The following is a 27,280-nucleotide window of genomic DNA, read 5'->3' on the forward strand; positions in this document are numbered from 1 at the left end:
CAGAGTAACTGTATCAATCAAAATACTGTTTGTTTGTTTGTTTGTTTGTTTGTTTTTTACAGGTATGTAAATGTTATTCTGATGTTTACACCAACAGAACAGCTTACTGAAAATTAGCCGTAATGTGGTGGGAAGTGTTCCCTGGAGATGCTTTATGTGGCACTGTCCTTAAATTCACACAGAGGGAAATATATATGTGCAAAACTTCCTTCTCCAGTAGTTAAAACTAATAACCAGTGTTAGTTTGTGACTAACTCAAGAAAAATGGCTTACTCTCTTGAGGCTTTCCCTTACTACTGATGGATTGTAGCTCACCACTCCTCTTAGAGGCTTTGCCTCTTATTTTTCATTTCTCCTATGTCCTTTCTCTCATGGCCACATCTTCTCCTTTCTCCAATAATCTTTCTTATCTTTGTTCTGCTTTCTTGTGTGTGCTGGGCTCAAGACAGGCCCGGGCCCTTTGGGTAGGGGTGGGAGGGGGCTGCCCAACCAGTTCTTAAAAGCCCTCAGTGAAAGACATTGCACAACTTCCTTAGCTGGTAAATCACTGAGCTGCTTCAGCGTGCCTCCTTCCTGCGAATCACGCTGGTTCCTACATCTAGTGCATCACAGTCCTTCTAGCAGTCATGGCCTGGAAAACACTTTTTAGGGCAAAAGGTGCCATTCCCTCACCCATTTGTCATGGGTCATGCTTTGCAGCCCACCCTCCCCCTCGCACTGCTCTCCCATGGCTCTGTGTCTGTGCCCGCTCATGCCAAAAGACTGAAGGGAGGCGACACACGTTTGTCTCTGGAGACTTGGGGCAAGCCCGACCGTCTCCTTCAGATTATGATGGCCGCGGTAGGTAACCAAAGCCCAACACCTCGGAGCCGCTAGGCAGAAACCAGCTGCTGCGTGCCCTGAGGAGAGCAGAGCACCCAACCACGACCCAAAACGGGGGCGGGCAGCGCCGGCTCCTCACCACAGCCCCCTCCGAGCCCTCCCGGGCTGAGCGAGCCCGCGGGCAGCCGGGGACCTCCAGCGGCAGCGCCGCCCCGAGGCCGGGGCCAGCCGGCCTCACAGAGGGGCCGCGGCGTTCGGGCCGGCGGCTGCAGCCCCCAGCGGCCGCGGGGGACAGAAGAGGAAGTGAAGCCGCTCCGGGAGCCGGTGGCGCTGCGAGGCCCCGGCAGCGGCCGAGGAAGATGAGGGCTGCCGGGCTGCTGTGCGCCGCGCTGTGGGGCCTGCTGCTGCCGCCGGTAAGGGGCTGCGCCGGGCCGGGAGAGCTAGGGGAAGGCGGCGGGGCCGGGCCGGGCGCTGCCAACCGCCCCTTCCTCCGCACGGTGCTGAGGGGGCGGCCTCCGGCCCCGGCCCCGCAGCGCTGCGGGGCCGCTTTGGGTCGGGCCGAGGCGGTTGCAGCCCTCCCGAGCTGCCTGCCTGCGGCCGGGCCCTGCCCGGGTCGGCGCCCCGCCGCTCCCCTGCCCCGGCCCGGCCCAGTGAGGAGCGCTCCCTGGGCTCCCATTTTGGCAGGGGGGGTCTGAGTCAGGCTGTGTATGGCTGGGGGAGAGCTTGTGGTGTGCCTGTGTTCTGTTTTTGTGTTTGTTCGGCCGTCCTGCGGGACGGTTTGGTCGCTTTACGGGGCGCCCTGGCAGCCTTTCCCCCACATCCTGACGTGCGGTGCGCCGGGAGCCTGGTAGCTGCCCTGCTGCCTGCCTTCCCCTTCTGGCAGGGGAAATGGGGAAGTGAAAGCCTTCATAATCTGTTGAAGCCATGTATATAAAGGGTATGCCACCATTAAGTACTGCTCCACTCAGGTGTCTGTTTTCTTTGTTTCTTGTTTTTTTAACATAATTTGTGCTTGTTTTGATCCAGAGTACTTCCCTGTGTAGGCAGTCACAGCTTGATATTCACAACAGCAGGCATGGAGCACAATGGTTGTGTGTGTGTGTGTTGTTGTTGTTGTTATTTTTTTGTTTTTTTTGTTTTGTTTTTAAATCACCTTAAGAATGGCATTGGGCGAAGTAGCTTGTGTCCATCCTTGCAAAGTGCTCCCTTGGTCTTTGTGAGCCCTGTGCAGCTCTCATCAGCTGTATTAGGGTTTTCTCAGCAGTGCCATTACTCTCTGATCCTAACTCAATGGTTTGTTGCTGCTGACAGAGGAAAGGACTTTTCCTGCCTGCCTGTAAAACTCCAGGCCCTGTGTCCTGCCTTTTTTGCTCTACAAACGCTTCACTGGGCCGGTTCTGGCAGTGGTGAGCACTTAGGTCAGCTCCTTGAGCCTCAAGAGCAGTACCCTAAGAGTGACAAGGTGAGGAGATAGCGCTGATGTGCAGGGAAGGAGCGCTGCTGTCTGAGCACAGGCACTGGTTCCCCGGTCACAATGTCCCCAGGGAAGGAGTGTTTGTGTCACAGTGCCAATAGCAGAACTGCAAGATGCTGCTTGTGCTGTTCATGCTTCGTTTTTTCTACCTTTCTACATTTCTCTGAAGTTCATGTTGTTACTTGCTACATACAAAATACTTTGTTCCTGTTCTGCACATTTGAGTTTCTTGTGTCTTATCTAGATGCTAAACGTGATGGGTGTCGTAAATACAGGCTTGGCTTGATCACTCTGTCCCCTGGTTCCCGTAACTTCAGGTGTTCTACATGATGGGGTTACCACTACACCTGTAAGTGGAACAGTCAGCCCAAGCTTATACCCCTACTGTGACTGGGGAATGTATTAGGAATAATAAGGATTAAGAGACACTATAAGATTTTATTATTTTTTTTTCTGTGAAAGATGAGGAGTTACACAAGAACAGTTTAAAGGTGGTAAAGAAAGGAGGGAAATGAGAGAACCACTTGTCAAAAACAGGATGAAATCTGTTTGAAGGTGAAGGGCCATTGAGAATTGTCTGAACTTGAAAGTGAAAGTTGATGATATACCTTTACAGACAGCTGTTATGCCTTTATTTCAGGTGCAAACATTTTTATGCTGCAACAAGTCAGCCTATGGACAGGCCCTGTATCCCATCTAGTAGCCCTTATCCATTGTGAAACAAAGAAACTGTAGTAATTGTAAAACACTAAAAGTTCAGTAGGATGCAATATGACTTCAATAGGGATGTTCCAAATGAGGTGTAGCGTGTCATGTTTATCTCCCTGCCTGTGGCAGGGGGGTTGGAACTAGATGATCTTTAAGGCCCTTTCCAACCTGAGCCATTCTATTATTATTATTATTATTATTAACTTCTAAACACTCTTTAGAGCAGCACCAGGGTAAACATCATGCTCTGGTATTCCCTCCCCCATCTTGTGAGCAAGAATTGTATTCTTCAATTCATCCCTAGAGCAGGGAAGCTTGCCAAACAAAACATGCGTATCAAATAAGCAAGTAATCACTTCTTTTAGACAGACTTGTGCTTGTGTGGCATTAACACTTGATTTTCTGGAGCACAGAAAATTCTTATTTTCCTTTGTGGAACAGAAAGAGCTTTCAATGGGTGGAAATGTCTGAGAGGTTTTGCACCTGTTAGAAGATTTTTGCTTTTAATTTGCCATTTGTTTATACTTTCTGATGAGCACATTTGAGAGGAAAGCTCGATTAATTTTGTACTGGTCATAAATTATGGAACAATTTATTTTAGCTGACATCTGAATAACTGTTGTATGTTAAACAGTTAATGTGCTCAGGCCCTCTGACACAGTTCTCCCAGCAGATGTTCACACACTGTGGCAAATATAATGGATTCCTCTGAAGAAGGTTTCTTGCTATTCAAACCAGGCAGGCATAAACCTCAGAAACAATATCATCACATGTTTTTCTTTTCTTAGTAGGTCTCACTTGCTGTAGAATACTGATATGTTAGCCTGAGCAGAAATATTTCTGTAGCATTCATTGATTAGCATCATACATCTGCCAAATATTTGGGATTTACCCCCCTAGCCATGCCTACTTTTAGCTTAGTATCTCAGTATTCTTTCAGACAAACCTGAAGTCTACAACAGGATTATTTTTTTTCTTTTTTTAATATATTGATACTTCCTGATGTTAAGGTCAGCCTTTCTCAAGAAAAAACAGTCAAAATGAGATCATCCAGCATTTTTCTTAGGGTGATGCTTGTTTGAGATACAAATGATGCTTATTGGTTTTCACTACTCTGCAGCTGTAACTACATCTAATCCTCAATCAGTTTGTTGATCCACATAGAAACCTGGCCTTTATTAATATATTAACACTAGGATAACTCATGTAATATACATTACTTTCATGTACTTACATATATAGTATACAAGTAGTACAGTGTTAGTGTATGTTAATCACTAAAATTAACAGAGGTTTTAAAATGTATATGTATTTTATAGTAAATACTAGAAATTATGTTACATGAGGGACTTTGAGAGTAATCTAATGAGATTACTCTCAATGAGAGACCAGGATTTCTTTAGACAAATTCTTTTTAAAGTACAGTAATTGGTCTCTGTGCTTAAAATTGTTTGATTAGAAACTATTCTAGGTATTGCCATGTAATACCTTTACTAGTAGGGGATATTCTAAATTCTGCAAACAGGCAAGGACTTTAATCCATTTTTCTATATCCTGTTTTAATGCCTTTCTATGTAAAATCATACACTTCTCTTGGAAAGTATAGGGTTCTGAATCTGACTAGCTCCTCACTAGTTTTCCATCCTGCTCCCCAGCTACCTCTCTATCATGAAACTATATTGTACAAGTAAGTTAAATATATGTATATCATCTCTAAAAGCTCTTTCTCTTTCCTAACAGCTTTTTAGGAGAAGACCTGTATACTCATGGTCTAAACTTTGTTTAATTTGGAACACCTTGGTTTATTTCAGATAAATGCAGATGAGGGAATCCTGCACGCTTCTGGAAATGGTGTACCTCCAGTAACAAAGGATTACTGCATAGTTTACAATTCTAATTGGATCTCTCTTCCAGACAGTCTGAACAATGCTGTAAGTAAAGAGTCGTATTTTCTAAGAGAACTACAACACGAGATAAGTGTGGGTCGGCTATAACTGGTCTTCACTTTTTTGGGTGTTAAATTGGTACTATACTGAATACTATTGCATCCTCCACCCACAGAAATGAAAGATCTCTGTGTACTAGTAGAAAGAGATCCATATAGTGAACGTTTCTGTACTGTAAAAAGTAAGTTTTTAAAGTTTATAAAGATGCTATTCTGTCTGTGCTTAAAACCAGATCTAAGTATGATGTGTTTTTTTTTTTCCTTTGGGTGTCAACAGTATATCCAAGTTTTAGATTTGAGAGTAAAATTCTTCTTTATTTGTTTATAAAAACACATAAAAACACAAAAACACCTAAAAATGTTGTAAACTTGTGAAAGATTTCTTTTATCAGTTTGTCAGTTTGCTCTCCCATTTAACTGTCTTGTAACTTTTCTTATGTGTTGAAAGAGGAGATATTTCAGATGATCTTGGGTGTGAGGCAGAAACAAATCTTTTCTTTAGGCATTCTTCCTATAAACAGGAAATACTTAATGTTTGGAAGTGATCAAGACAGCAGTATTTTTCTCATTTCTCCTCCTTCCCTTCTGTCATTCATTAGCAGGTTTACTCAATGCAAAACGGAATAATTTGTCAGTCCAAACATCTTTGCTGTTTTACTTTGGCCACTGGGATGTCATGCCTAACTAAAGAAAACTGACAAGTTTAAAATCATTGTCAATCTTGAACTGAAACTTTTTTTTTTTAAAGTAATACATTTTTAAGTTTGCCAACTGTTTCTGAACAGGTATTACACTTCAAAATTCTGGTTACATTATATCAGTTAGTGGTGGGTTGCTTTGTTTGTTTGTTGTTCCCCTGAAAAATCTGGAAATAACTTGAACTATATGCTGGATTCTCCAGAACTATAGGCAGTGATTTTTTCTACGTAGCCAGAGTTGTATGTTTGAATTACAACTGCTGGGAAACTGTACTTAGAACAGCCAGGTATTTTGGCTATATGATGTTCTAAACATCCTTCGGTATTGTCGGCTGTAGAAACTGCTGCCCTGATTTTATATTTCTGAATCCATTATTCCTTTCTGTTATGCCTCTTCCTGGCAAACCTCCAATTAGGGATAGTCTTACAGATAAGTTTGCATTATCAGATTTGCTTCTTTGATGCTTTCTGCGCCTCTTCTCTTTGCAGACTTTTAGGACTCTGGAAAACCTGACTTCTACAGTACTCTGCAATTCTTCTGAAGTTCCTTCTGGCTTAATGAAGGACAAAGCAGTTGTAGTGATGAGAGGAAACTGCACTTTTCTGGAGAAAGCAAGAATTGCTCAAAGATCAGGTGCTAAAATGCTGTTGATTGCCAGTAAAGCTAGGCTGGTAAGTTACAAACTATGATTTTCTTTTGTAGTAAAATAATATCCTATCTATTTGGTCCAAGTCATTGCTGTGCAGAGATAGCTCAGAAGTCCCAGAAGCAGGGGACTACAGGAATGTGTGGGATTCCAGCATGAGGTAACCTTCCCCACCGAGCACAGTGCTAGTGCTGCTGCCCTTCAAGGGACCAAAGGGGTCATTCTGAATTAGCTCTGTGCAATGCTGTGTTGCATTATCTAAAAGTATCCACAGCTGAACTTCTATCAAGCATTATTCTATAATGCTTGTCATTGTCATCCCATAATTTCAGCAAACTCTGAACTCCTCATCTTCTTAGATAATATTTTGTTTTAAACACATGACAAACGTAAACTATTTCATCCGAAGCTGGAAATAAAGAAGGTATGGAGATGCTACAGATACTTCTGCTTTTGTTGTTTTCCGTTACAGCTGCAAAATATAAATACAAATATTTGCAATTTCAGAATTTGTGTGATTATCGTGAGGTTGTTTCCTATGCTTCTAAAACAAGTTTAAAAAACAAGTTTTGTTTATTCTTTATAATACTATAAAAGCACGGGACCTTAATGAATCCAGATGTGATGGTAACATCACCTGTTTTGACCAAAGTACATCTGTCTTCATTAATCCCTAGGAAAAGGAGATGAACTAGCTCAATTTTTCTTCCTACAAATTCACTGAAATTTAAAGGACAATCTGCACCTGTTTGGGCTCAATACACTTACCACTAATACTTTCTGTTTTAGGCTCCTCCTTCAGATAACAAGACTGATTTTGAAAATGTGACTCTACCAGTTGCTCTTATAAGATACAATGACATTGTGGATATGCAGCTGGTAAGTAATATAATTTCAGCATGTTATGGTTTGTATAGACTTAGGTTTTTGATGAAATAAATAAAAATTAATATCAAACATGAATGTCTTCCTGATTTGGATGGGCATAGATAAAGATTCACAGAAGGGGATGGGTATTAAATCATGGAAAGACTTCCTTCTTCAAGTCAATTTAAGAGAATATTTAATTAGAACACTAAGAATGGGACACAATAATGGTTGGAGGGTAATCTTAGAAATCTTCATCCTAAACAAGATAAGCACCCTTCCAGTAGACTTGTATAAAATTGCAGGTGCTTGGCAAATGTCAAGAACTATAGGCTGAGAGGGCTATTCCTTTTGCACAGAAACTAGAACAGCTGAACTTGTATCAAGCAGCATGATATTTTGCAAGCAAGCAGTACCTTATAAGGTTGGATCTTGAGGATATTGTATTTTTGTTGTCTTTATAAGATCATAGGCTCTGTTTCTATAGCGTGACAGCATCTGTTATACACAGGTTAGGTGGTATAGTTTGGTTTTCTGCTGATGAGTTCATGACGAGATGCCAAGTTTATGTCTTTAAAATCTGGCAGTTGTGGTATTTCCTACACTTGCAGGGGGGTTTTGTTGTGGTTTGTTTTTTCTTCTTTTAGTTTCTTTTCCTTGATGCCTAATATTAGGATACAGAATGTTGCAGAAAGTTTTAAAGAAAACTATGTTTTCTTGGGTGTGGAATTTTTGTTGGTGGTGGTTTGCTTTCTGTTGTTTTGTTTGTGTATTTAGTGTTAAATAGCTTTGCTAGGCAGGAGTTGCACTGCACATGTTTTCCTATGAATAGCAGAGGCTAGCAGTAACCTGTGTAGTTTTAGCTCCTTGGATTGAATTTGCAAGCTTGTTTCACCATTTCTGCTCTTAACCTTCAGAGCTGCCGTGGGAAGTTGGCTTAGGTAAGTATGTGAACTGAAAGTGTCCCGAGATATCTGGGACTTTGGTTGTTTTCTCCTTTTTTATTTTTCCATTAAAGTTTGGTTCTTATAGAGCATTGATGTGACTTGAAGGATTGCGGTAACACTCCTCAGTCTGCCATAATCACTGAAGAATACTGAGTTTCGGTTTAGGTTGTCCTCTTTCTTGAAACTTAATCATTCAAGGAAGCAAGCATTGTGTGTTTAGCTGAGTGATTTTTATACATGCCCTGCTAACCTGGGGGGCAATTAGGGCAAGGTTAGATCCCTGATTTGTTCTAAAACTTCTCTGCATCACTTGATTGGCTAGTGTGGTTTAGAGTGGTATCACACAGAATCGCTTCTGTGCAGCTACAATAATTCAACAAATAACTTCGCTAGTATACAAGTATGCCAGGTGATGTCTCATGCTGCTGTTGAATTGAGGGGGAAAATAATTTTTGTCTTAAAGAAACTGTCTTCATAAAAGTAGTAAGAAACAAAGCCTTGCCTACAAGTGATCCTTTCCTAGTTCTGATGTATTTTTTGCCGTGGTTTTGTCATGTCACTGGCAGTAGCTGTTAGGAATGATATGTACTGCTTAAAAGCTGGCAACCGTAGTATTCTTCCTAGTACAGCTGCATATTACATTTTAATGCTCTTTATGGCTTCCAATTCTCTCTTTTTAATTAGAAGAGAGAGACAGCACAGTCTGAGGGGAGCCAGTTGGTGTAAGCATTCTTTTTACTGTTTCTTAGAATGTTTGAATTGGGTTTATGAGGAATCTTGTCAGTTTTAGAGGCCTTCTAGGAAGTGAGCTGCTCTCTTGCTGAGCTGTTACCTGATGGGCTGTATTTGGTTGTAGTGCTCTCTGTGGTAGCAGCTGAGATTTCAGAAGATTTCAGAAGTTTTCAGTGAAGAGCAGAACAAAATGAAATAACTGTTCTCCATTCTAATGTGAATTTTGCTTTATTAAATTCATGGAATTTAAAGGAAAAACTGGGATTAGATGTATTGGAGTTGAGTATGAAAAATATATAAGCCATTATTTTTTTTCCTTTTGTCTTCCACCTACAGGGTACTCTTGTTTGTTTGTTTGTTTTGCCTTTATCTAATGTTATATATCACTTCATACAGTAGTAGTGTTTTACCAACACTTAAATTTTCTTTCATGTTTTCTAAAAATGTGATTATCTGAACTGCCATAACTTGAGGCAAATGAATGATTGACTTCTTTAGGCTGCAGTAAGGTTAATTCTGTAATTAGATAATTCAGATGCTGAAATGAATCTGCTGTCTTCACATATGGCCCATGTATTCCACTACACTACTCAGCTTCCTATTCAGTCTCACCACTGCCAATTTGATCTTCCTGTAGCCAAACTTGCCCGACGTGTTCATCTCTTCTTTTTTTATCCCACATCCCACTGTTAACAAATCTGTTCTACCACATCTCTGAAGTGTGTTTTCACTGCAGTGTTGCTTTAGGTGCCTTGACTTCAACAACAGCTAACCTTCCTCACTTTCTGTCAAATTGTCACCCTTTCTTTGTTTAAATCTCACCTTTCAGTCGCATCGAAGCATTTAAGTTACATGAAATTGCTTTCTTTTATTTTTGAATCCATCTCAAGTTGTGTTTGTGAAAAATTATTTTTGAATCTTTCTGTCACCATGAGTTTTTACTGTGTCCTGTCTGAAGCATCTTGTCTTTATCTGCGCTGTGAGTTTTGTGGCCTCAATAGCTAGAGGCAGACCTCTACTCATATCTCAGTGGACCTGTGAGTCTTTATTTCAAGGTAATTGACTCCAGATATGCCCTCCTGCAGAACCTAAGTCTTTGGTAGCACATGCTATATTTGTGGGATAAAAAGCATTTGGATTAGGGGTAGGTACAACTTCTCAGAAGCATTGAAAGATTGCAAAGAAGTACCGTTTTGCCTTGTGGTATCCATATTTACCACAGCAGTAGTAATAAAGCTGCTTTCTAACCTGGTTATCTGGGAAGGTGGCATGGTAGACACTGCATCTTTACAATGACCAAGACAAGAATATGGGATATGTTATGCAGTAAGTTGAAAATGTCCTTGTTACCATTGTGTAGGGTTAAGAGCAGGAAATCGTATTGTGCGCCTTGTTGGAAATTAAGCAGTATAATTTCGTTCTTGTCTTTGTGAAGTAATTTGTATGTTCTTTTTCAGACTCTCGGAAATGACATTAATGTGACTCTATATTCACCGCCTTTGCCAGAGTTTGATTGCAGTATGGTTGTCATCTTCCTAATTGCTGTGTTCACTGTGGCACTAGGAGGCTACTGGAGTGGAGTAGCAGAACTGTAAGTCTGCACGACAGAACTGCGTATATTATGTGGACTACAAGTTTTGTGAAATCTCTAGTTATGATTAGTAAGACATGATTTATTTTTTTTTTTTAGGTGATTGAGGTGCAATTAGATGCTTAAGCTTCTTGATCATCTATGTAACCTTTAAAAAATAACAAAACTGTTGTGACCTAAACTGCTTAGGGTTTTCCACTTAAAATCATGAGTCTTTGATAACAGTATTTCTGGATGAGAAGAGTCTGAAGACAGGTTTGACAGGCATGCAAGAAAACATAACATAATGTATACTTCCCGTTCTACTTTCCTGGTGTCTTCCTCTGCTCTATCTCTCAGTAGGTCTTCAGGGAACCCTAAGCAATAGGTTGTAAAAGTTCCTGAGTGATAATGCAGCTCTTGGCAGGATGAGTGAGAGTTAATGTTGTGACATCGGAATATTCCATTATCCGTGAAAAAATACGCATTTTAGCGACACCTTTAAAATCCAGTGATCTAGGAGGTACAACTGTAAACGTTGTCGGCACTGGGGACCTGTACAAGTGCCTTGTTCCAGCTGGCTGAGCACCACCCAAGAGGATGTCTCCATGCCACAGCCCTGTCACTGGCAGCACTGGGGAGCACAGCTTGGTTGTGTCTGGGTGGCTCCAGCCAAAGTCCACCTAGGCTTATCTGCCTCAGCTGTGTGTGTTATCTGGCAGCAGAGCTGGGGCAGTAGCAGCTCTGGGACTAGGCAGGGGAAATGAGACATAAGGGTGTGTGTGGTATAGCTTGTGGCAAATGCAAGGAAACAAGCTGGTAAGAGAGGTTTCTGCACAGTGTTGGGAGAGTGTGCAGCTTTGTTTAGTGAAGTGAAGCACACTGGGTTCACAGAACTGGTTTTACTTTGGGGTTGAACTGGTTGTAGCTGGTCTTTCAGAGCATGGTATTATCCTGTAGCATTTCTTGGATGTCTGTGCACACGCAATGTGCCAGTCAGTGTACTTTACAACAGAGAACAGGAGATTTAGGTAGTAGTGCTTTGTTCCCCACAACAGCAGGGAGTGGATTGTATGTGATAACTGCGCCTTCCTCTTTCCCACTAGTTGTTATGCAAATATTAAGTGATTTTTTTTTTATTTTAAGATTAAAGAAATAGAAGGGGGGATTCTTTTTTTAAAGGCTAGATGTGATTATGCTTCTTTTTTACCCTACAGTGCTTCAGGGTGTGGCTGCACTGAATGCTAAAATAACAAAATGTGATGCTGTTTCCCATATTGGGGAAAAAAGTCCTAATGTAATTACATTAAATCTGTTAGAAGTGTACTTTCATAAGTCTAGGGTGAGTTTTTTTTTAAGCTGCTTATTCAAAGCATGTTCTCTGAGAAGGTGATTCATCTAACAAAGTGTCTTGCTCCTATGGGCTTTTTTCTTTTGAAGGTAGTTGTTTCAGTGCTGAATTCAGCATTTTGTAGGTAGGCCCTGGGGTTTGTCAGGAACACGCTATCTGATGGGCAAGTTTCACTAGCACCTTTACTTAAAGAGTAGTAGGGCTGTCTGCTCAAAGAACAGAGTAAAACATAACAATTTGGCTCCTGATTTGGATGGTGTGGTATAAATACGGAGTATGTAAGCACAGAAATCTTACTTCCGGTGAACATGCAAAATGTCTCGTTTAACACACACACACACGTTCATTTACTCTGTAATTATGGGGTATAAAGGTAAAAGAATTAGTCATTAGCTAGTTTCATTCTGCTAACATGAGGTGTTTTTGCAGATGCTCAGTGTTATATAATTGAGGTTTTAAACACATGGATTTTAATTTTTCACAGAGATTGACTACATTTAGCCCAAGATACTTTGTAGTCAGAGGTGATGCGCTAACAAAGCTGAGTACGTGCATCCTGAAAAGAGGTTAAGAGTTTTTATATTGGACAGCTTTTCCTCACGCCGATCAGGATTTTGATTGGGAATTCTCATTAAAGTTGGCAATCCCAGTATTGTTGGAAAGGAGGGCAGTTAAGAATCTTTTCCTTGTGATCTATGCTAAGCTAGAAGTGCACATCTCCATCAAAAAAAATGGAGAGAAACTCAAACAAAAAGCATACCATTTTTTCTGAAAAGCTTGAATTCTGATAATAATAAGATTTAGACCTAAATGCCATCAGTCAAAATGATTTGTAATAAAAAATTGTGTTTGTAGTAAAAGCTTTCCATAATCTCTCATCTGAAGTAAGTGTCATTTTCTTAATACAGTGAGAATTTGAAAGCAACAGTAAGTCCTGGGGAGAGAGAAACAAGACGGAAAAAGGAAGAAAATGTTACTTTCACTCCTCTAACTGTTATCTTGTTTGTCGTCATCTGTTGTGTAATGCTGGTCTTACTTTATTTCTTCTACAAGTGGCTAGGTAAGAAAGAAAGGATAATCTCCTTTGTCTTTTTTTTCTGCATAATTTTAAGTGTCTAAGTCTGAAAAGCTAGATTTCTAAACTAAAATTAATGTAACTTTGTTAATTGTACTGTACATCTATGAGTAGAGGGTTGAAAAGATGTAGCTGCTAATTAAAAAAGAACGAAGAAGCTTTCTTCTACTGCCTTAGAGTCTGCCTGGATGGTGCTTATTCTGAGTGAAGTAATGTGGAGGAGAGGTGACTGGTGACTGCCAACAAAAAATCAAAACCCACAAACAAAAGTAAATGATATATGCTGATGTTTTTAGGAGGATGACAATGACACTTTAATAGTCTTTAGAGTAAAAGATTTTTGGGGGTATCGCAACATTGACCTTGAGTTTGTGGTTGCAGTGCCCTAATTGAAGTATCAAGCTAAATGGCATTCATTCCCGTAATGGAATAAACTGAGGCATACTAGCAATAAGGCAATTTCTTGAATGATGCAATTCCAGTAAAACTTAGTTTCCAAACTGTTGACTTTTTTTTCCTCCTGCCCTCAAATTATGCAACCAGAAAGCATGTACTGTTTTAAATCACACTTTTTAGTGTGAACAATGTGTCTTTCATTCTGAAAGCTTCCTGAATTCACTGTTTCCAATAATTTGTTACCAGGTTACCATCCTTCTTCTGCAGAAGAAACTTCACCACGCTGACTTCTGATTTTGTTTATATTTGGTTAACTTGATTCTATGGTCATTGGTACCTTGGCTAAACATGTCACAAAAAAAAAAAAAAGACTGATGAATCTTTTAATTTTATTAAAAGGTTTAGCTTAAAAACTTCCTGTTTACTCCTAGTTTCAGGTGAATTTTTGGAAGAAGTGATGAAAAAGGTCTCTTAAAGGAGAAAGGGAGAGGGGACTGGAGTGAAGAATGAGGCCTCTTAAAGGAGGGGAAATGAAAAGGATAAGTTAGTTGGGGACAGGAAGAAATGTGAAGGGTTCAAAGCAAATATGTAACAGATTTTTGTGAAGAAGCCTTAGTGTCTGCACTTTGAAGCAGACACAAGCCGTTTCCATGGTATGGTAAGCTGTCCTATGGGAAAATTCTGCGTATAATTACATGTAAAACCAAACAACGATAAAACCCCACTGTGTTGTTGTGATCACTATAGTGTGTGAACGTGAGTCCTAACATCAATACCTGGAGACAACATCGAGTAGTCAGTAAAGCTAGAAAAATTCACTTGCTGCCAGCTTCTCTGTGTAGACTAAATCCCAGGTCTTTATAGGTTTCTAGGGTTCCTTGCATATTTTATGTCTAAACTTAAATAACAACTTAAGGTTTGGGCTGTTTTCTTGTTTTTATTTTGTTGTTGCTGGTATGATGCCTTTCTGGCGCTGGAATGAATTCTGAGCAGGTCTGTGTTAACATAAAACTCAAAATCTGAAGGTACTACTCATATTAAACCAGAGGGTGTGGAGGAAAAGCAAATAGTTTTTAAAAAAAATCCAGACACTCCCTCAGGTTTTCTTGCTTTTATTGGTTCTGTTGCTATCTTGGGTTCACTTACAAAAGTGCTCAGCCTTTTATAACTTTACAGATGGAAAAGTATTAAAAGGGTATGATCTTTAAAGAAATCACAATGGCATAGTGCTTTAACACCTTGCAGTACTACAACAGAACTATCTTGAATGTACAAACCAGAATTTCCACAAGTACGGATAAACTTTTGTTACAAATATACCATAATCATGGTCTTTAAAGCAGAATACCACTACTGACACAATTGTGCATTTTTTGTTGCTGTACTAGAGGTGCTAAGTGCATTTGCTTAAAGCAGTAAATTTAAATTTACTTCACCACCTGTAGCTTAATTCTGTAACTGAAGCACCAGAGGGGGTGTTACCAGCAAAAAGCTGCTGCTTTGCTCCCCTGCAGTGGTGTGGGGGAGAGCATCAGAAGGGCAAAAGAGAGTAAACTCATGGGTTGAGATGGGGACACTTTAGTAGGTAAAGTAAAAGCTGTGTACACAAGCAAAGCAAAATGAGGAATTGGAACAACGCTTCCCATCAGAAGGGCAAGTATTTGGCTACTTACAGAAAAGCAGGGCTTCATCATGTATAATGGTTATTTGGAAAGACAGACAACATTACTCCAAATGTCCTGGGGACTTTCTGTACACCCTCAGCGTATTTGCAGGTTTGCAGCGGTGTGTTATCAATGCTGCCTTGGTCACCAATCCAAAACATAGCACTGTAGGAGATGCTATGGAGAAAATTAACTCTATGCCAGCCAAAACCAGTACGCCTGTCTTGCCTATTTTTCAGTAAATTCCCTATAGATGTTAGAGTCAATTTCTAGCCAGACCTTTGTTACAATAAAACAAAAACAAAAAAAACATGTAAAAAACTGTTTTTATTGTCCACCTGTATTTCAGGGTGCTTAGAATAGGCAGTATACCCTAAGTTGGAACACAGTGTATGAAGTCTCTTCCCAAGGAGGTGGTTCCTAGCTAATCAGAAATTTTGGAAGGTGTATAGTATCTTAAAATGCTATTTAAATCATCAGTCAGAGCTAGAGATTGCTGAAATTTTTATACATTAGCAGACAAGATGACTACAGATATAAATTTGAAGTGAGGAGTAAGTATTATCAGTAATTGAGAAAGCTGGCAGTTGTAAAAGAGCACTTCAGTTTTAAACATAAACAAAGAAAAGTATGTGAAGGCAGTATCAGACCACTTTTCCCCTTAAATAAAGGAAAAAAGAGTGCTTTTTTTAAAAAATAAAAATATTAAAAATTCAGGTCTTGAAGAGAACTCTTTTCATGGAAGAGACATTTCAGAATCTAGCACTATGCGGTGATCTGTAACTGGGGTCTCCAATGACAGTGTACCAAGTAGCACTATAGCTGTAAACAGTTTAAATCATATGTACATCCTTGTGTTTGATACCTGTTTGCTGTATTTGCTCCCATTGTATTTTGTCACTGATTCCTACCACCCATTCTTTTTATCTAGTATATGTTATAATATCAGTCTTCTGCTTGGCATCTGCAACGAGCCTGTACAACTGTCTTGCTGCACTAATCGGAGAAATACCATTTGGACAGTGCAGGTATTGGACACCTTTCAATTCTTACAAGGTTTCTTTTGTTGTTTTTTTTTTCTTGTTGCTACTAGAGGTGGTGTGAAAACATGAGTGTAGTTTGATAAAGTCTGCAGTTGGAAGAATAATGCCACCCACTTGAGCGCTGATGAAACAAAGGGGCGGGAGAGGGGGGTCTCTGGATGAGAACACTTTGTCAGCTTAAGGACCTGTGACAGCACAGGCAGGTATTTTGGCTGTTTTACGCTTTCTTTTTAATTTAATTATTTTTCTTTTAGAATTACGTGTTGCAACAAAAATATTGAAGTGAGGCTTATCTTTCTCGCTGCATTCTGCATAGCAGCAGCTGTTGTTTGGGCAGTGTTTCGAAATGAAGATAGGTAAGTGGTGCATTCTAACTTGAAAGGGTAATATGAATAAACGTCCTCAAAAACCCTTCTCATCTCATAACACTTTCTGGCACATGGCGTCCTTCTAAACTACGATGCCTATTTAAAAAAAAAAAAAAGTCATAAGTATTTATGAAGCTTAATAAGTATGGGAGTAATAGAGAACAAAGCTATACAAATGAACTGTGTGGCAATTTGGAGTTGCAAAAAATTTTGAAGATGAGGAAGAACTAGCTTGATTGCTAATGATCACCATAGTGGAAAAAAGTGCAGAAATGGTAATATAAGCATGAGACCCTAAATAAATATTATAGTAGAATCCTAAGAAGCATCATGAGCCACACAGTAAGCAGGGCTTCCAGTCAACAACATGTGTTGAGCAAGTGAGCAGTCATACAAGGGAATGGCAAGACCCTGCTGTAGCCTCTGCTGTACTCATTTTCTCTGAGCCACACTGACAAAGAACAGTTACCAATTTATGATCAGAGGCTAGTGAAAATTGTTGATCTTGAAACTAGTGTTTTTGTGGTATTGGTAGCAATACTTTAAAAAAAAAAATAAATAAATAAAAGGAAAAGAAAAACACCTTGTTTTCAGTTCCCTTTTGCAATTTTGCTACCTACAGAAAAATCTAAAAAAATCATTATACTTAAATACCAGCAGTAAGTTGGACAACGTGTGAAAGTGTGTTCTTATATTTAGGTGGGCTTGGATTTTGCAAGATATTTTGGGAGTTGCTTTCTGCCTAAACTTCATCAAAACACTGAAAATGCCCAACTTTAAGGTACTGTAAATTGCATATTTTAAAGTATTTTAATGCCACATGTATAAGTTTAGCATCAAGAAGTAAGTTTTTAATGCTCAAGAAGTATTGGAAAACAATAAATTTGCAGAAATTTTAATTATAATAGTTATTTTAAAAAATATTCTAATGTTATGCTGGAGTAGAAACCTTGGTGTAGTGTGGGTTTTTTGTTTGTGTTTTTTTTTTTTTTTCCTTCTGATTCTTTCTTTATTTTTTAATGTGGTGATACAGTAAGGGTACCAAAATGTAATTATGCAGTCTCTGAAAACCCGTGGTATTTTTTTCTCTCTCCTTTCCAGTCCTGTGTGATACTACTAGGCCTTCTCCTTCTCTACGATGTGTTTTTTGTCTTCATAACACCATTTATCACGAAGGTATGTCCATGAATTTCTCTTGAAAATCAAAATGATTGTGGCAGCATTTTTGTCAGATGACTGGTTTTTTCAGTATTCTCGATGCAGAAATGCTGTCTTCCTTTTCTTTTTTCCTGTTCAAGGCAGCAGTGGTTTAAATTTCTGCCTTGCAAGGACCATAGATCATAATGCTTGCATAGGTATGATAAATTTTGTTAAATGAACAATTCTCCAGCAGTCTTGTGGCCAGAAATATCCTGTCCCCATTTGTGTGACAGGGTGATGACTAGCAGTGACTGTTCCCCAGTTTTCTTCCTCCTTTTGCTTTCGACATCCTTTTATGGAACACTCTCTAGTACTTTCTTGCAGTGCTGATTTGCAGTGTAGTATGAACTATATGCAAACATACTTTCTTCTATTTGGAAGCAGAAAGGTCACGTCAGAAAAAGCTAACACAATTTTATCTAAACACCCAGCTACACCTGGTGGGTTTGTGTTGGTTTTTTGTTTGTTTGTTTTTGTGTATGTGTGTTTTGTTTTTGTTAATCATTTTAGACTGGACTACGTGTTTTAAATGTAAAACAATACTGTATAACACTATTATATTAATGTATTCCTTTTGACATTTGTGATTTTTCCAATCCTGAATTGTAAGATGAGGTGCAAGAAGTTTTTTGTAAATGTAGTATGAATGTTTTGATATATTAAACCACTAACTTTAGAAAAATAAACTGAATTTCAGAATGGGGCAAGTATAATGGTTGAAGTTGCAGCTGGTCCCTTTGGAAACAGCGAAAAGGTATGAATAGCTGTTTTAATATGTGTAACATACCAATACTGACATTTTGTAGCTAATTCATAGCGTGCTTTTCAGCATAACTTTCTCACAAAATATAGCCAGCTTTTGCTATTTTCTTTTAAGTATTAAATACCTGTTGACTTGGGTTTGATCCTAGAATGATGGAAACTTGGTGGAAGTCCCTACTGAACGCTCAGCTCCCCATGAGAAAGTAAGGATTGTATTTCAGATACTGGATTTTTAAATCATTCCCTCTGAAAAGATTATTCTTTTGGGGAAAACCTGACTATCCAAATTTCTCTTCAGGGCCTGGATATCAATACTGTATAGTTAGGATAATAATCCAGACTTGCTATTCTCATTGTATGGTTAAAAATAACTTAAGACAACATGTGGCGTGTACATATTATTTGTAAATCTGAAATTCTAATTTACATATTGCCTTAAGCTTTATCCACTCTCTGTGATGGTTTCTGGTTTTTACTTTAGGTCCTACCTATTTCGAAGTCATGAGTTATGATAAATTAATGATATTTAAACTGTTTATTCATTAAAAAAATATCCAAAGTACCAGGATGCTTTATATTAGATTTATGTGGGCTTGTGAAATACTGTTTTACAGTTACCTGTGGTTATTAGAGTGCCTAGACTTGAATACTCTGCAGCGACATTGTGTGACATGCCATTTTCTTTGTTGGGTTTTGGAGACATTATTGTCCCAGGTGAGCAGATGTCTTTGGCAATTGTAATTTAGGATTAAATATTTCTTGGTTTTGATTCTCAACTGACTTATGAGAGGGATTATTCTGCAAAGCATTTTCTAAATCAAATACAGCAGTTTGTATTGATTTGTTAGTGTGGAATACAAGAAAAGCCAGAGTATAAGAAAGGTTGGTGTGCTACAGTCTACTTAAATAATGAATGTTGTTTTGCTTTTCTTTAGTGTTGTGTTTTGTGAAAATACAAGTCCCACAGATAAATCCAGTTGTCGGTGTTAATGAAATCTTATTAAAATCTCACCGAAAGCAAGTATTTTGTGACTCATAGCATTATTGCGTCATAAACTATGAAATTAGAGGTGAGGTCATGGAAAATGTTTTGTCAAATTTTTCTACCTTAGAAAAGCTGAATTTTGCCATAGCTGAATAGCTGAGTGTTGGGCAAATTACTTAAGTGCAAAGCTCCATCTCGTGACAAGACTGCTCTCCCTTTTATTGTGATCTGTACTGAGGCAAAATTACTGACTGTTACGAGTGAGCATTAAAATCCTATTGAAGATAAGTATTAAAAATAGGTGTTACTCTTCTGTATTAGTGCCTTCAAAATTGAAAGTAGCACAAAATTCTTAGCTTGCTTAAAACAAACAAACAGAACCTTCTAATACCACCCTTTTTAGCATATTTGCATTGTGGTTTTGATTTTCAGTACTTAATGCAGGATTTCTGAAACTGGTTCTTGGCTTTACAGAAAAGAATTGAGAAGAAGATAATGCACAGTAATGGGAAGTCTTAGTATAATTTCTTCTTATGCTGCTTTGATTTGGAAGACTGGGTAGAAAAGAATTCATGGCTACATGTTTCATTAAACCATTCTTTTTCTTTGTTCAAGGGCTTCTGGTTGCCTATTGTCGAAGATTTGATGTTCAAACAAGTTCTTCTTCTGTATACTACATTTCCTGTACAATAGGTAAATCATGATTTTTCAGCTATTTTAATCTTCATCCCATTTTTTTTTTTAATGGCAGAACTAGATAGCTTTCTCCAGGTAAATGTTCAGTGTTGTCAAGAATCTCTTTATAATCTTCTTAATGTGCCTGCTCATACTTCAAGTGAGTGTTCTTCATGATAGTTAGTTGCTTTGAGAAAGCTTGCAAAAATACATAGCAACCTATTGTCCCTCCTTACTGCAATTAGATCAGCAAGGTACATACTAATTAAAGAAAAGTTTTTTTCGCTTACTACAATAGTTATTTCATTTAAAAATATACTTGCTCTTGATCGTGTTTTATAGCTTATGCCGTTGGTATGGTGCTGACTTTCATTGTTCTGGCATTAATGAAGATGGGACAACCTGCCCTTCTCTACCTTGTACCATGTACACTCATTACTAGCTCTCTTGTTGCTTGGAGACGCAAAGAGATGAAGAAGTTTTGGAAAGGAAGCAGTTACCAGGTAGGTTGGATGTCCTGAATATTTTATTGTTAGTAATTACTTTCTGTATTTGTTTCTGTAAGTACTTGGTAATACAAGCACTCCATTTTTTCCTCTAGTTTTAATGTTGATTAGTCTCAGAAAGAATAATCAGAAAGTCGTGACTCTTAGAAAATCTTAGCCTAGTAGTTGACGTGACAAAATGAAGCTTAAGGAACCTGAAATATCTGGTTCAGTAATCATGGAAGAAGGTAATTTATTCAGTTGTTTTTTTCTTTCTTTTAAATGTATTTTGTGTGTGTTTTAACAGTGCTTATCTATCATCTTATGTGGTATATAATATCTGAATTGCAGATGTGATTTCAATCCGCAATAGTAGTCCTGTGTTAAGAGTCAGTTCAAAAGTTAGTGATGGACTAGAATTTTAGAGACTAGTTTCTGTGCATCGTTGGTGTCTTACATTGTCAGGATGATATGGAGCATTCAGCAAAAAGATTTTGTGTGCTTATGTAACTGTATCCCAGCATGCACATACACACCATGTTCAGGTATACTGCAGTTCACCTTTGGTCATCTCTAGCACTACCCAGAGGAGCAGTAGTACTTAAAATCCCGCCAGCCATCTGCCTCCACCTGTTGAGATGAGTACTTTCCTCCTGATCTTGCCATAGCTGTGGTAACTGTATGAGTTAGCCCCTGAGAGCTGGCATTTATTGTAAGATAGTCAAACTTCAACATTACTCTATATTTATTATTAGAGACCTGAAGTCCTTAATAGTTAGTTCAGAAATTATCTCCTGTATCTCTCTGTGTTGAACTCGGCTCAGAGAATGGATAGGGTTTGTTGTCAAAGTTGATGGTGAAAAGGAGCAGCTTTTGCTTTTGTTCAACTTCTGGATTGCAAAGCTGAGGCAAACAGTGGAAGCCAGGTGGTGGTAATTTCTGTAAATGTAAAACTGCAGTTCTGCAATTCCTAACGCATTACAAATTAAGCATTGCCTTTTGTTGGTGTAACTGATATTCTGCACCTGCATAAGCTGAAGTCTAAGTCTCAAATTGCTTTGGAGAAGATCTTTAACTAATACCTTGTTTCTTTGTCAACAAAAAGAAGTCTTCTCCTTTCATAGAAGCAAATAGATGTGTTTCTCTGTAGGTCAGAATTATTCTGGTTTACCATGCATTTGTATATAAATCAATGATTGCTATTCTGAAATAAATTGTTACATGTCAAAGTTCAGTAACTCTGGGACTGTTGGAGAAATAAGCTTCACTATTTATTTTCCTCACGAGTTCTGAGTAAGATTGGCCTAAGTAAACCTGGCAAATCTCATAAGCAACAAAAATTTCTTGCACTTCTCATAGTAAAACTCATACTTGGAAGAATTATGTTGCCATAGTAGTTATTTCATGTCCTTTCAACTGGTTTCTTGAAGGATTAAAACTGTTCTGAATTTGAGCTTGTTTTGAGGTCAGATGATCACATTCCTGGCACAATTTATTATGTTGATTTCCACCCCCTCTACACCACCTCTGAGTTAGACTTGTCTGTGATTGGACACCTTAGTAAAACTCCTGTTTTTCTATAAGTTACACAAAAACTTTCTGATGAGCTCTTCTATATTTTTGTTTTCTTTTCTTGAGAATGTTACTCTCAAGAAATTGCACTCTCAAAATGCTGTAGTGTTGGTCTTTTCTCATATGTTGTCCTCCCAGTGTCAGGCTGCATTTCAAACTGCCCTTATTGACATGAACAAAAAAAAGCAACACAACCCTGATGTCCAAATCTTCAGGTTGCCACACTCATTCTGAGGAGAAAAATTATAGAAAGGCAACAGAAGACTAACTTTTGCTAACTTTTGCCTGCTGAAGCAACGGTAATTTGTACTGGACTAGACATTCTCCATTGACAAGGGGTGACCAGACTTCTGTAGAAATTTGCTTCATCATGGGAACAGAGAAACCTTGCAGGTTAGGGCAAAACATCCGTAAGATAGGGGTACAGCAGGATATGCAAGGTATCAGATGACTAAACTTCATATTCACTGCTATTTGCTTGTAATTCATTAGTTAGCTTTCTTTATTTGCGTTTTCTGATTTTTTTTTCTTTTTTATATGATTTTAATAATGGAATGAATTTTATTTAGGTGTTGGACTCCACCAGGACGCCTTTGCTACAAGGTGTGATTATAGCCTTCTTTTAATGCAATTTTAATAATTTTTTTTGCTCTTTCCCCTCTGCTGCTGCTTTTCATTCTTCTTTTTGTCTGTTTTCTTTTTCATTTTTCTGAGTAATTCATAAGAAAAAGGTAGCAGTGAAGACAAGCTGTGAAAGTAAACCTGCAGTTACCCTTAGTTGTCTTTTCCTGTCAAGAAATTATGGAAAACTTAATATGAGGTACCTATGGAGCCATGATTCGTAAGATTGAATGTAGGCTTTGTTTTCTTTTTTACTCTATAGTTTCCCAAATCCCTTGGAGTATCTTCAGCTACTTAGAATTGATGGTAGTTGTGCTTTTGTTAACTACATGGAAGTTCCCCTGCTAATTTTTCTGTGCCACTGCATTGATATGAAAACCTGCTTAGAGCTAAACAACAATTTTATTGTCCTCTGTCTGTTATAATGTTAAGCATTTTAATTCATCTTTATTAGCTACCTCTGTAGTCTATGATCTTACTGCTCAACAGTACAATTTATCCCTTACTGTATGTAGTTCTTGCAGTGGGGTAAGGAGCAAGGATTCAGACCAGCTTTTGTGGTCTTGCTGCTGTACGGCTTCTAGACAGCAGTGAGAAAGCAAGAAAGAACCTTAATAGGCTATAGCTCATGACTGCTAACACTGATACAATACATATTTTTCACTGTCTACTGTCTCATGCACAGCATGTAGAGAGCAATACAGTCTTTTAAATTTAAACTTCTTGCAGAATTTAAGTATTGATATATAACTTGAATTACAGTCAGCAGGCTAGATTTTCAAATGTATTTATAAAGCGTAAGCTGTCTGCTGTATGCACTGAAGAAACTTTGAGGTAGTGAATTCTGGCTGACTGTATCTTAAATTCTGGATTAAAAACTACTTTTCTCTTTAGCTTCTTTCTTCTCTTCTAATAAAGAGTATTTTAAATCTAATTAGAAAGTCTTTAGTAATTAAGAAATTATAGATACAAACACAGGAGGAGGCTAGCAAGTGGGAAGAGTAGAATGCAAATTAAAATCAGATGGCCAGACTGTATTTTTATAACTTAAGTCTTCTGTCCTTCTGTGTGCACTCAAATTCTTGCATAGGATTACTAAAATCAATTTTCAAGTTTCTACTTTATATATTTATACATATATAAATATATTTACTCCCTAAGATAGTTCTGAGATCCCATAATTCTTATTTGAGAGCATTTCTCTTATTGCATAATGATAGTCTTAAATTCTAGTCCTGCCATGTGTGTGTTTTTGTTGTTTTTTTTTTTTTTTTTTTTTTTTTTTATGAAGTAGTCTTGAATTGTAAAGAGTCCCTGCATAAGAAAATATCTTAACAACGGACTGAAAGAAAGGGATTTCTTAGGAGAAGAACGTACCTACTTCCCTACCACCAAGTGGGCAGTATTGCTGCTGTGAAGTGTATAGTAAAGATTTTTTTAGGTTTTCTAGACAGCTTATACTCCTCAAATATGTCTGCATTATATACTAATGCTTGTTACTTACTTCCCAGTTATCAACTTAGAAAAAAACAGTATTTTAAAAATCTCAGTACAGTCTATGAAATCACTTCGGTAATGTCATGAAAAATCCTGCAGAGTAGTAGAACTTTGAAGTCTTCTAGATGTACAAATTGTGTTGCAGCTTTTTTAGAATTTGTCATTTGGAAGTGTTTAGGTATTTATTACCTGTTCTCAAAATAATAAATCAACGTATTTGTCATTGGCATGTTAGGCAGTAAGCACCTGCTATTTAGTACTGTAAGTTTAAACCATGTTTTTGAGATACTTGCACATTAATCAAAGTTAGAAAGTTTTAAGAATTATGTGAGTGTAACACCATCAGAGTCGATCTTGTTTTCAAATGTGTACATAGGTATTATTCTTTTATAGGTAGAAGTTGGGATTACCATTTCTAGTTTGGCTGTGTGCGTGTGTAGCATTTATGTTTTTTTAATAGTTCACCATGTTAGGATCTACTTTAGTTCCAGAGTTTTTTATCTGTCTTGACACTACCTACCATACCAAATAAATAAATAAATAAATAATGTTAGGAATTCAGATGTGGGGAAAAAAGCTGATGAATTTCTTCCACTTAAAAAATGCTTGTCAGCTCTCCACAATGTTCTGTCTGATTCCTTTGGCTCTTCCAAGGCTTGAGATGACAATTTTGTCCAGGATTTTAGCACTGTGCCTTAATCTTGATGCTCATTGTCATAAAGATACCTGCCTCTTCTGCAGAGATTTTGAGAACATGGTTGTCCTGAGAGAACCTACAAGTGGGATACTCTTATGGAAGAAGCTACTTAAGGCAGGTCTACATGTTTAGAAAGGTATCTGTTGTCCCTGACTTGAAGTTGTGGGCTATTCTTGTGAAGACAAGAATGTATTTCTTCATATATAGTGAAGAGATAAGAAATAGCAGGTCTATTTTGGTCTAAAGACCTTTTTCTTTTTTTTTTTTTTTTTTATCTTGTGAAATTTATGTGTATCAAAAAGCCCCAAACACCTTTAGAATCAAAATGGCTAGTAGAACATAAACTGAACTTAAATATCTAATACATCAGACTTCAAAATTTAAATACATGCGATATCTTCAGTTTAAGCACATTTTGTGCTATTTACCTAGTTGCAGGATTAAGAGAAGAATGCTTGACTTAGGGATACAGTCAATTGTTGCAAATAGTATCAACTCTTTCTTCTGGAAGCATTCCATCTATTTAATAGGGAAATATTTTACAATAACACTTACCAAAAGTACCCTCTCTCTATGCCAGCTGTTGGATGATCCTCCTCTAGGATAAAGGAAGCCATATATTACTTGGTGTGATTTTGTACTGCTAGTGCTGGGTGGTTTTGTTTGTTTATTTGTTTACCTAATTTGTTGTGTTTTGCTTTTCCTGGAAACAGATAATTGAATCCTCATTCAAAACAACTGTTTAGTTTCTGTAACTGTAGGGAGTGTTTTGCTTTGGTTGACTTTTGATGTGGGTTTTTGGTCATAGTTCAGAGGCAAGATTCTAGGTATACTGAAGTGAATGTAAGACTGTCATTGGCAGAAGAGTTTGATATTGCCGGGCTGACTGTGTGTTACAGTTGAGTTCTTGGGTGTATCAGCAAATGCATGCCTAAATTGTTCTTGATTCTGACAACATGAAGGTAGTCGTGTGAACAAACGTCTCCTGGTTTTAGTCTGATCTATACTGTGCCCACAAGGATCTCCTAAGCCTTTCTTCAAGTCCCAATGACTTGTTTTGGCCTTCATCTGAGCTTACTGTATGGCATGCTGGTGCATCCAGATTTGGAAATATCTTGTTTAAGTAAACCTAATTTTAAAAAGGTACGTTTGTATACCTTGTGATGACTCGGTTGTGCCGGTGTAAAAGAGGATATGGCACGGATGGGTCATACCTAGAAAAGGAGGGTAAGGTTTCTACCTTTTGATACTAAAAGTGTTATGCCCTTGGCCTAATAACCCTGCCACACTGAACATCAGAGCTCCTTGACGTGTTCTGTTTTCAGCATTGGTTTTACTACTTTCATATCTTCTGTTTTTCACATATCTGTTTTTCAGCTGTTAAAACTATCCAAAACTGCCCAATCCTTGGCCTCTTGCTAATTATGAAGTCCTTGAACTGGTCAATCTTAGTTTGTCATGCTAACCAATACATGTGCTTACCTCTGATTCTTTTCAATGTTTTGTCCTAGGGATGAAACCAGAGCCTTCACTGTTGTCTCACAATACAGCAATGGATAGGGAAACAAGCTTCTGTTTAGTCAGGGAAAGTACAAAATTGTCCAGTGAAATATATTTGTAATACAGCTAGCTCTTACTGTCATAAAAAGAGAAAGATAGTCTTTTCTATTCAAGCCATTGCTTGCTAACTGTAAATGTTAAGTAGGATCTTAGGCTCTCTTTCCAGTTTTTCCAAACTACCTTTGAAAAACTTGCTTAACCCCATATTTTTTTCCCTCCACATTCAATAATCGAGACACTTTTGATACGTAAGTTTAATTTCTTGAAGAGGACTCGAATCCTTGGATGGCAAGTGCTTTTGTAGTCAAAAGCGTTAACTAAGAGCTTTTTGATTAACTAAAAGCTATTTGGCTTGAATACTTTTCTGATTTATAGAGGACTTCCTATCTGTATGCTGCTAAAATGCACTGTAATACATGTTTAATTGTATTTCTCTTAGCTAACAAATACTTTGTACCAATGGGGGGAAAAAAGCAATATTTCTATATAAAGAACTGTCCTTTTTATTTTTTTTTACATTTAGATGATGGAACATCTGGATTACCCAGGAAATGAAGAAGGCACAGCATCAGCCAGTGAACAGCCTGGAGGACAATAGCAGTTAGGATTCTGGCTTAAAATAGTATTCAAATTTCCTACAGATGAATTACAGTAAACTTGGTGAAGATTTACAATAAGAGTATTTCACACTCTGTGTAAAAGGTTTTTTTACTCCACCTATATTTTTATGAAAAATATTGTTATTAACATAAAAGTAATCAAAATAGATTTGCATTTTTACAGCCAAACCATAGCTAGTAAAACCGTGCCTTATTTTGATTTAAATAAAAGGTATTTTCTATGCAATTTTCCAAACGTGCTTCTATACAGTATATTTTTATAAAAAAAAAAAAAAAATCTTGCCCGTATCACTTTGCAT

General features: G+C 38.0%; 1 protein-coding gene across 4 annotated transcripts; it reads left to right on the plus strand.

The window, feature by feature from the left end:
* The first annotated feature begins 1,042 nt into the window (after window positions 1-1,042).
* SPPL2A (signal peptide peptidase like 2A) lies at window positions 1,043-27,280 on the plus strand. 4 transcript variants are annotated; one of them, XM_032194679.1, is made up of 17 exons: window positions 1,043-1,235; window positions 4,816-4,935; window positions 6,137-6,319; window positions 7,084-7,173; window positions 10,298-10,431; window positions 12,670-12,821; window positions 15,828-15,924; window positions 16,194-16,295; window positions 17,007-17,088; window positions 17,409-17,483; window positions 18,205-18,261; window positions 18,419-18,472; window positions 18,884-18,983; window positions 19,870-19,947; window positions 20,272-20,432; window positions 22,556-22,589; window positions 26,885-27,280. In XM_032194679.1, exons 1-17 carry the CDS (start codon window positions 1,182-1,184, stop codon window positions 26,914-26,916), a joined length of 1,605 nt encoding a protein of 534 aa, XP_032050570.1. In that variant the 5' UTR covers window positions 1,043-1,181; the 3' UTR covers window positions 26,917-27,280. The 4 variants fall into 4 exon arrangements, with proteins under 4 accessions (XP_032050570.1, XP_032050569.1, XP_032050572.1 ...); XM_032194678.1 differs by lacking the exon at window positions 22,556-22,589; XM_032194681.1 differs by lacking the exon at window positions 18,419-18,472.

Source organism: Aythya fuligula, chromosome 11 (assembly GCF_009819795.1).
Source record: "Aythya fuligula isolate bAytFul2 chromosome 11, bAytFul2.pri, whole genome shotgun sequence".
NCBI classification, from domain to species: domain Eukaryota; kingdom Metazoa; phylum Chordata; class Aves; order Anseriformes; family Anatidae; genus Aythya; species Aythya fuligula.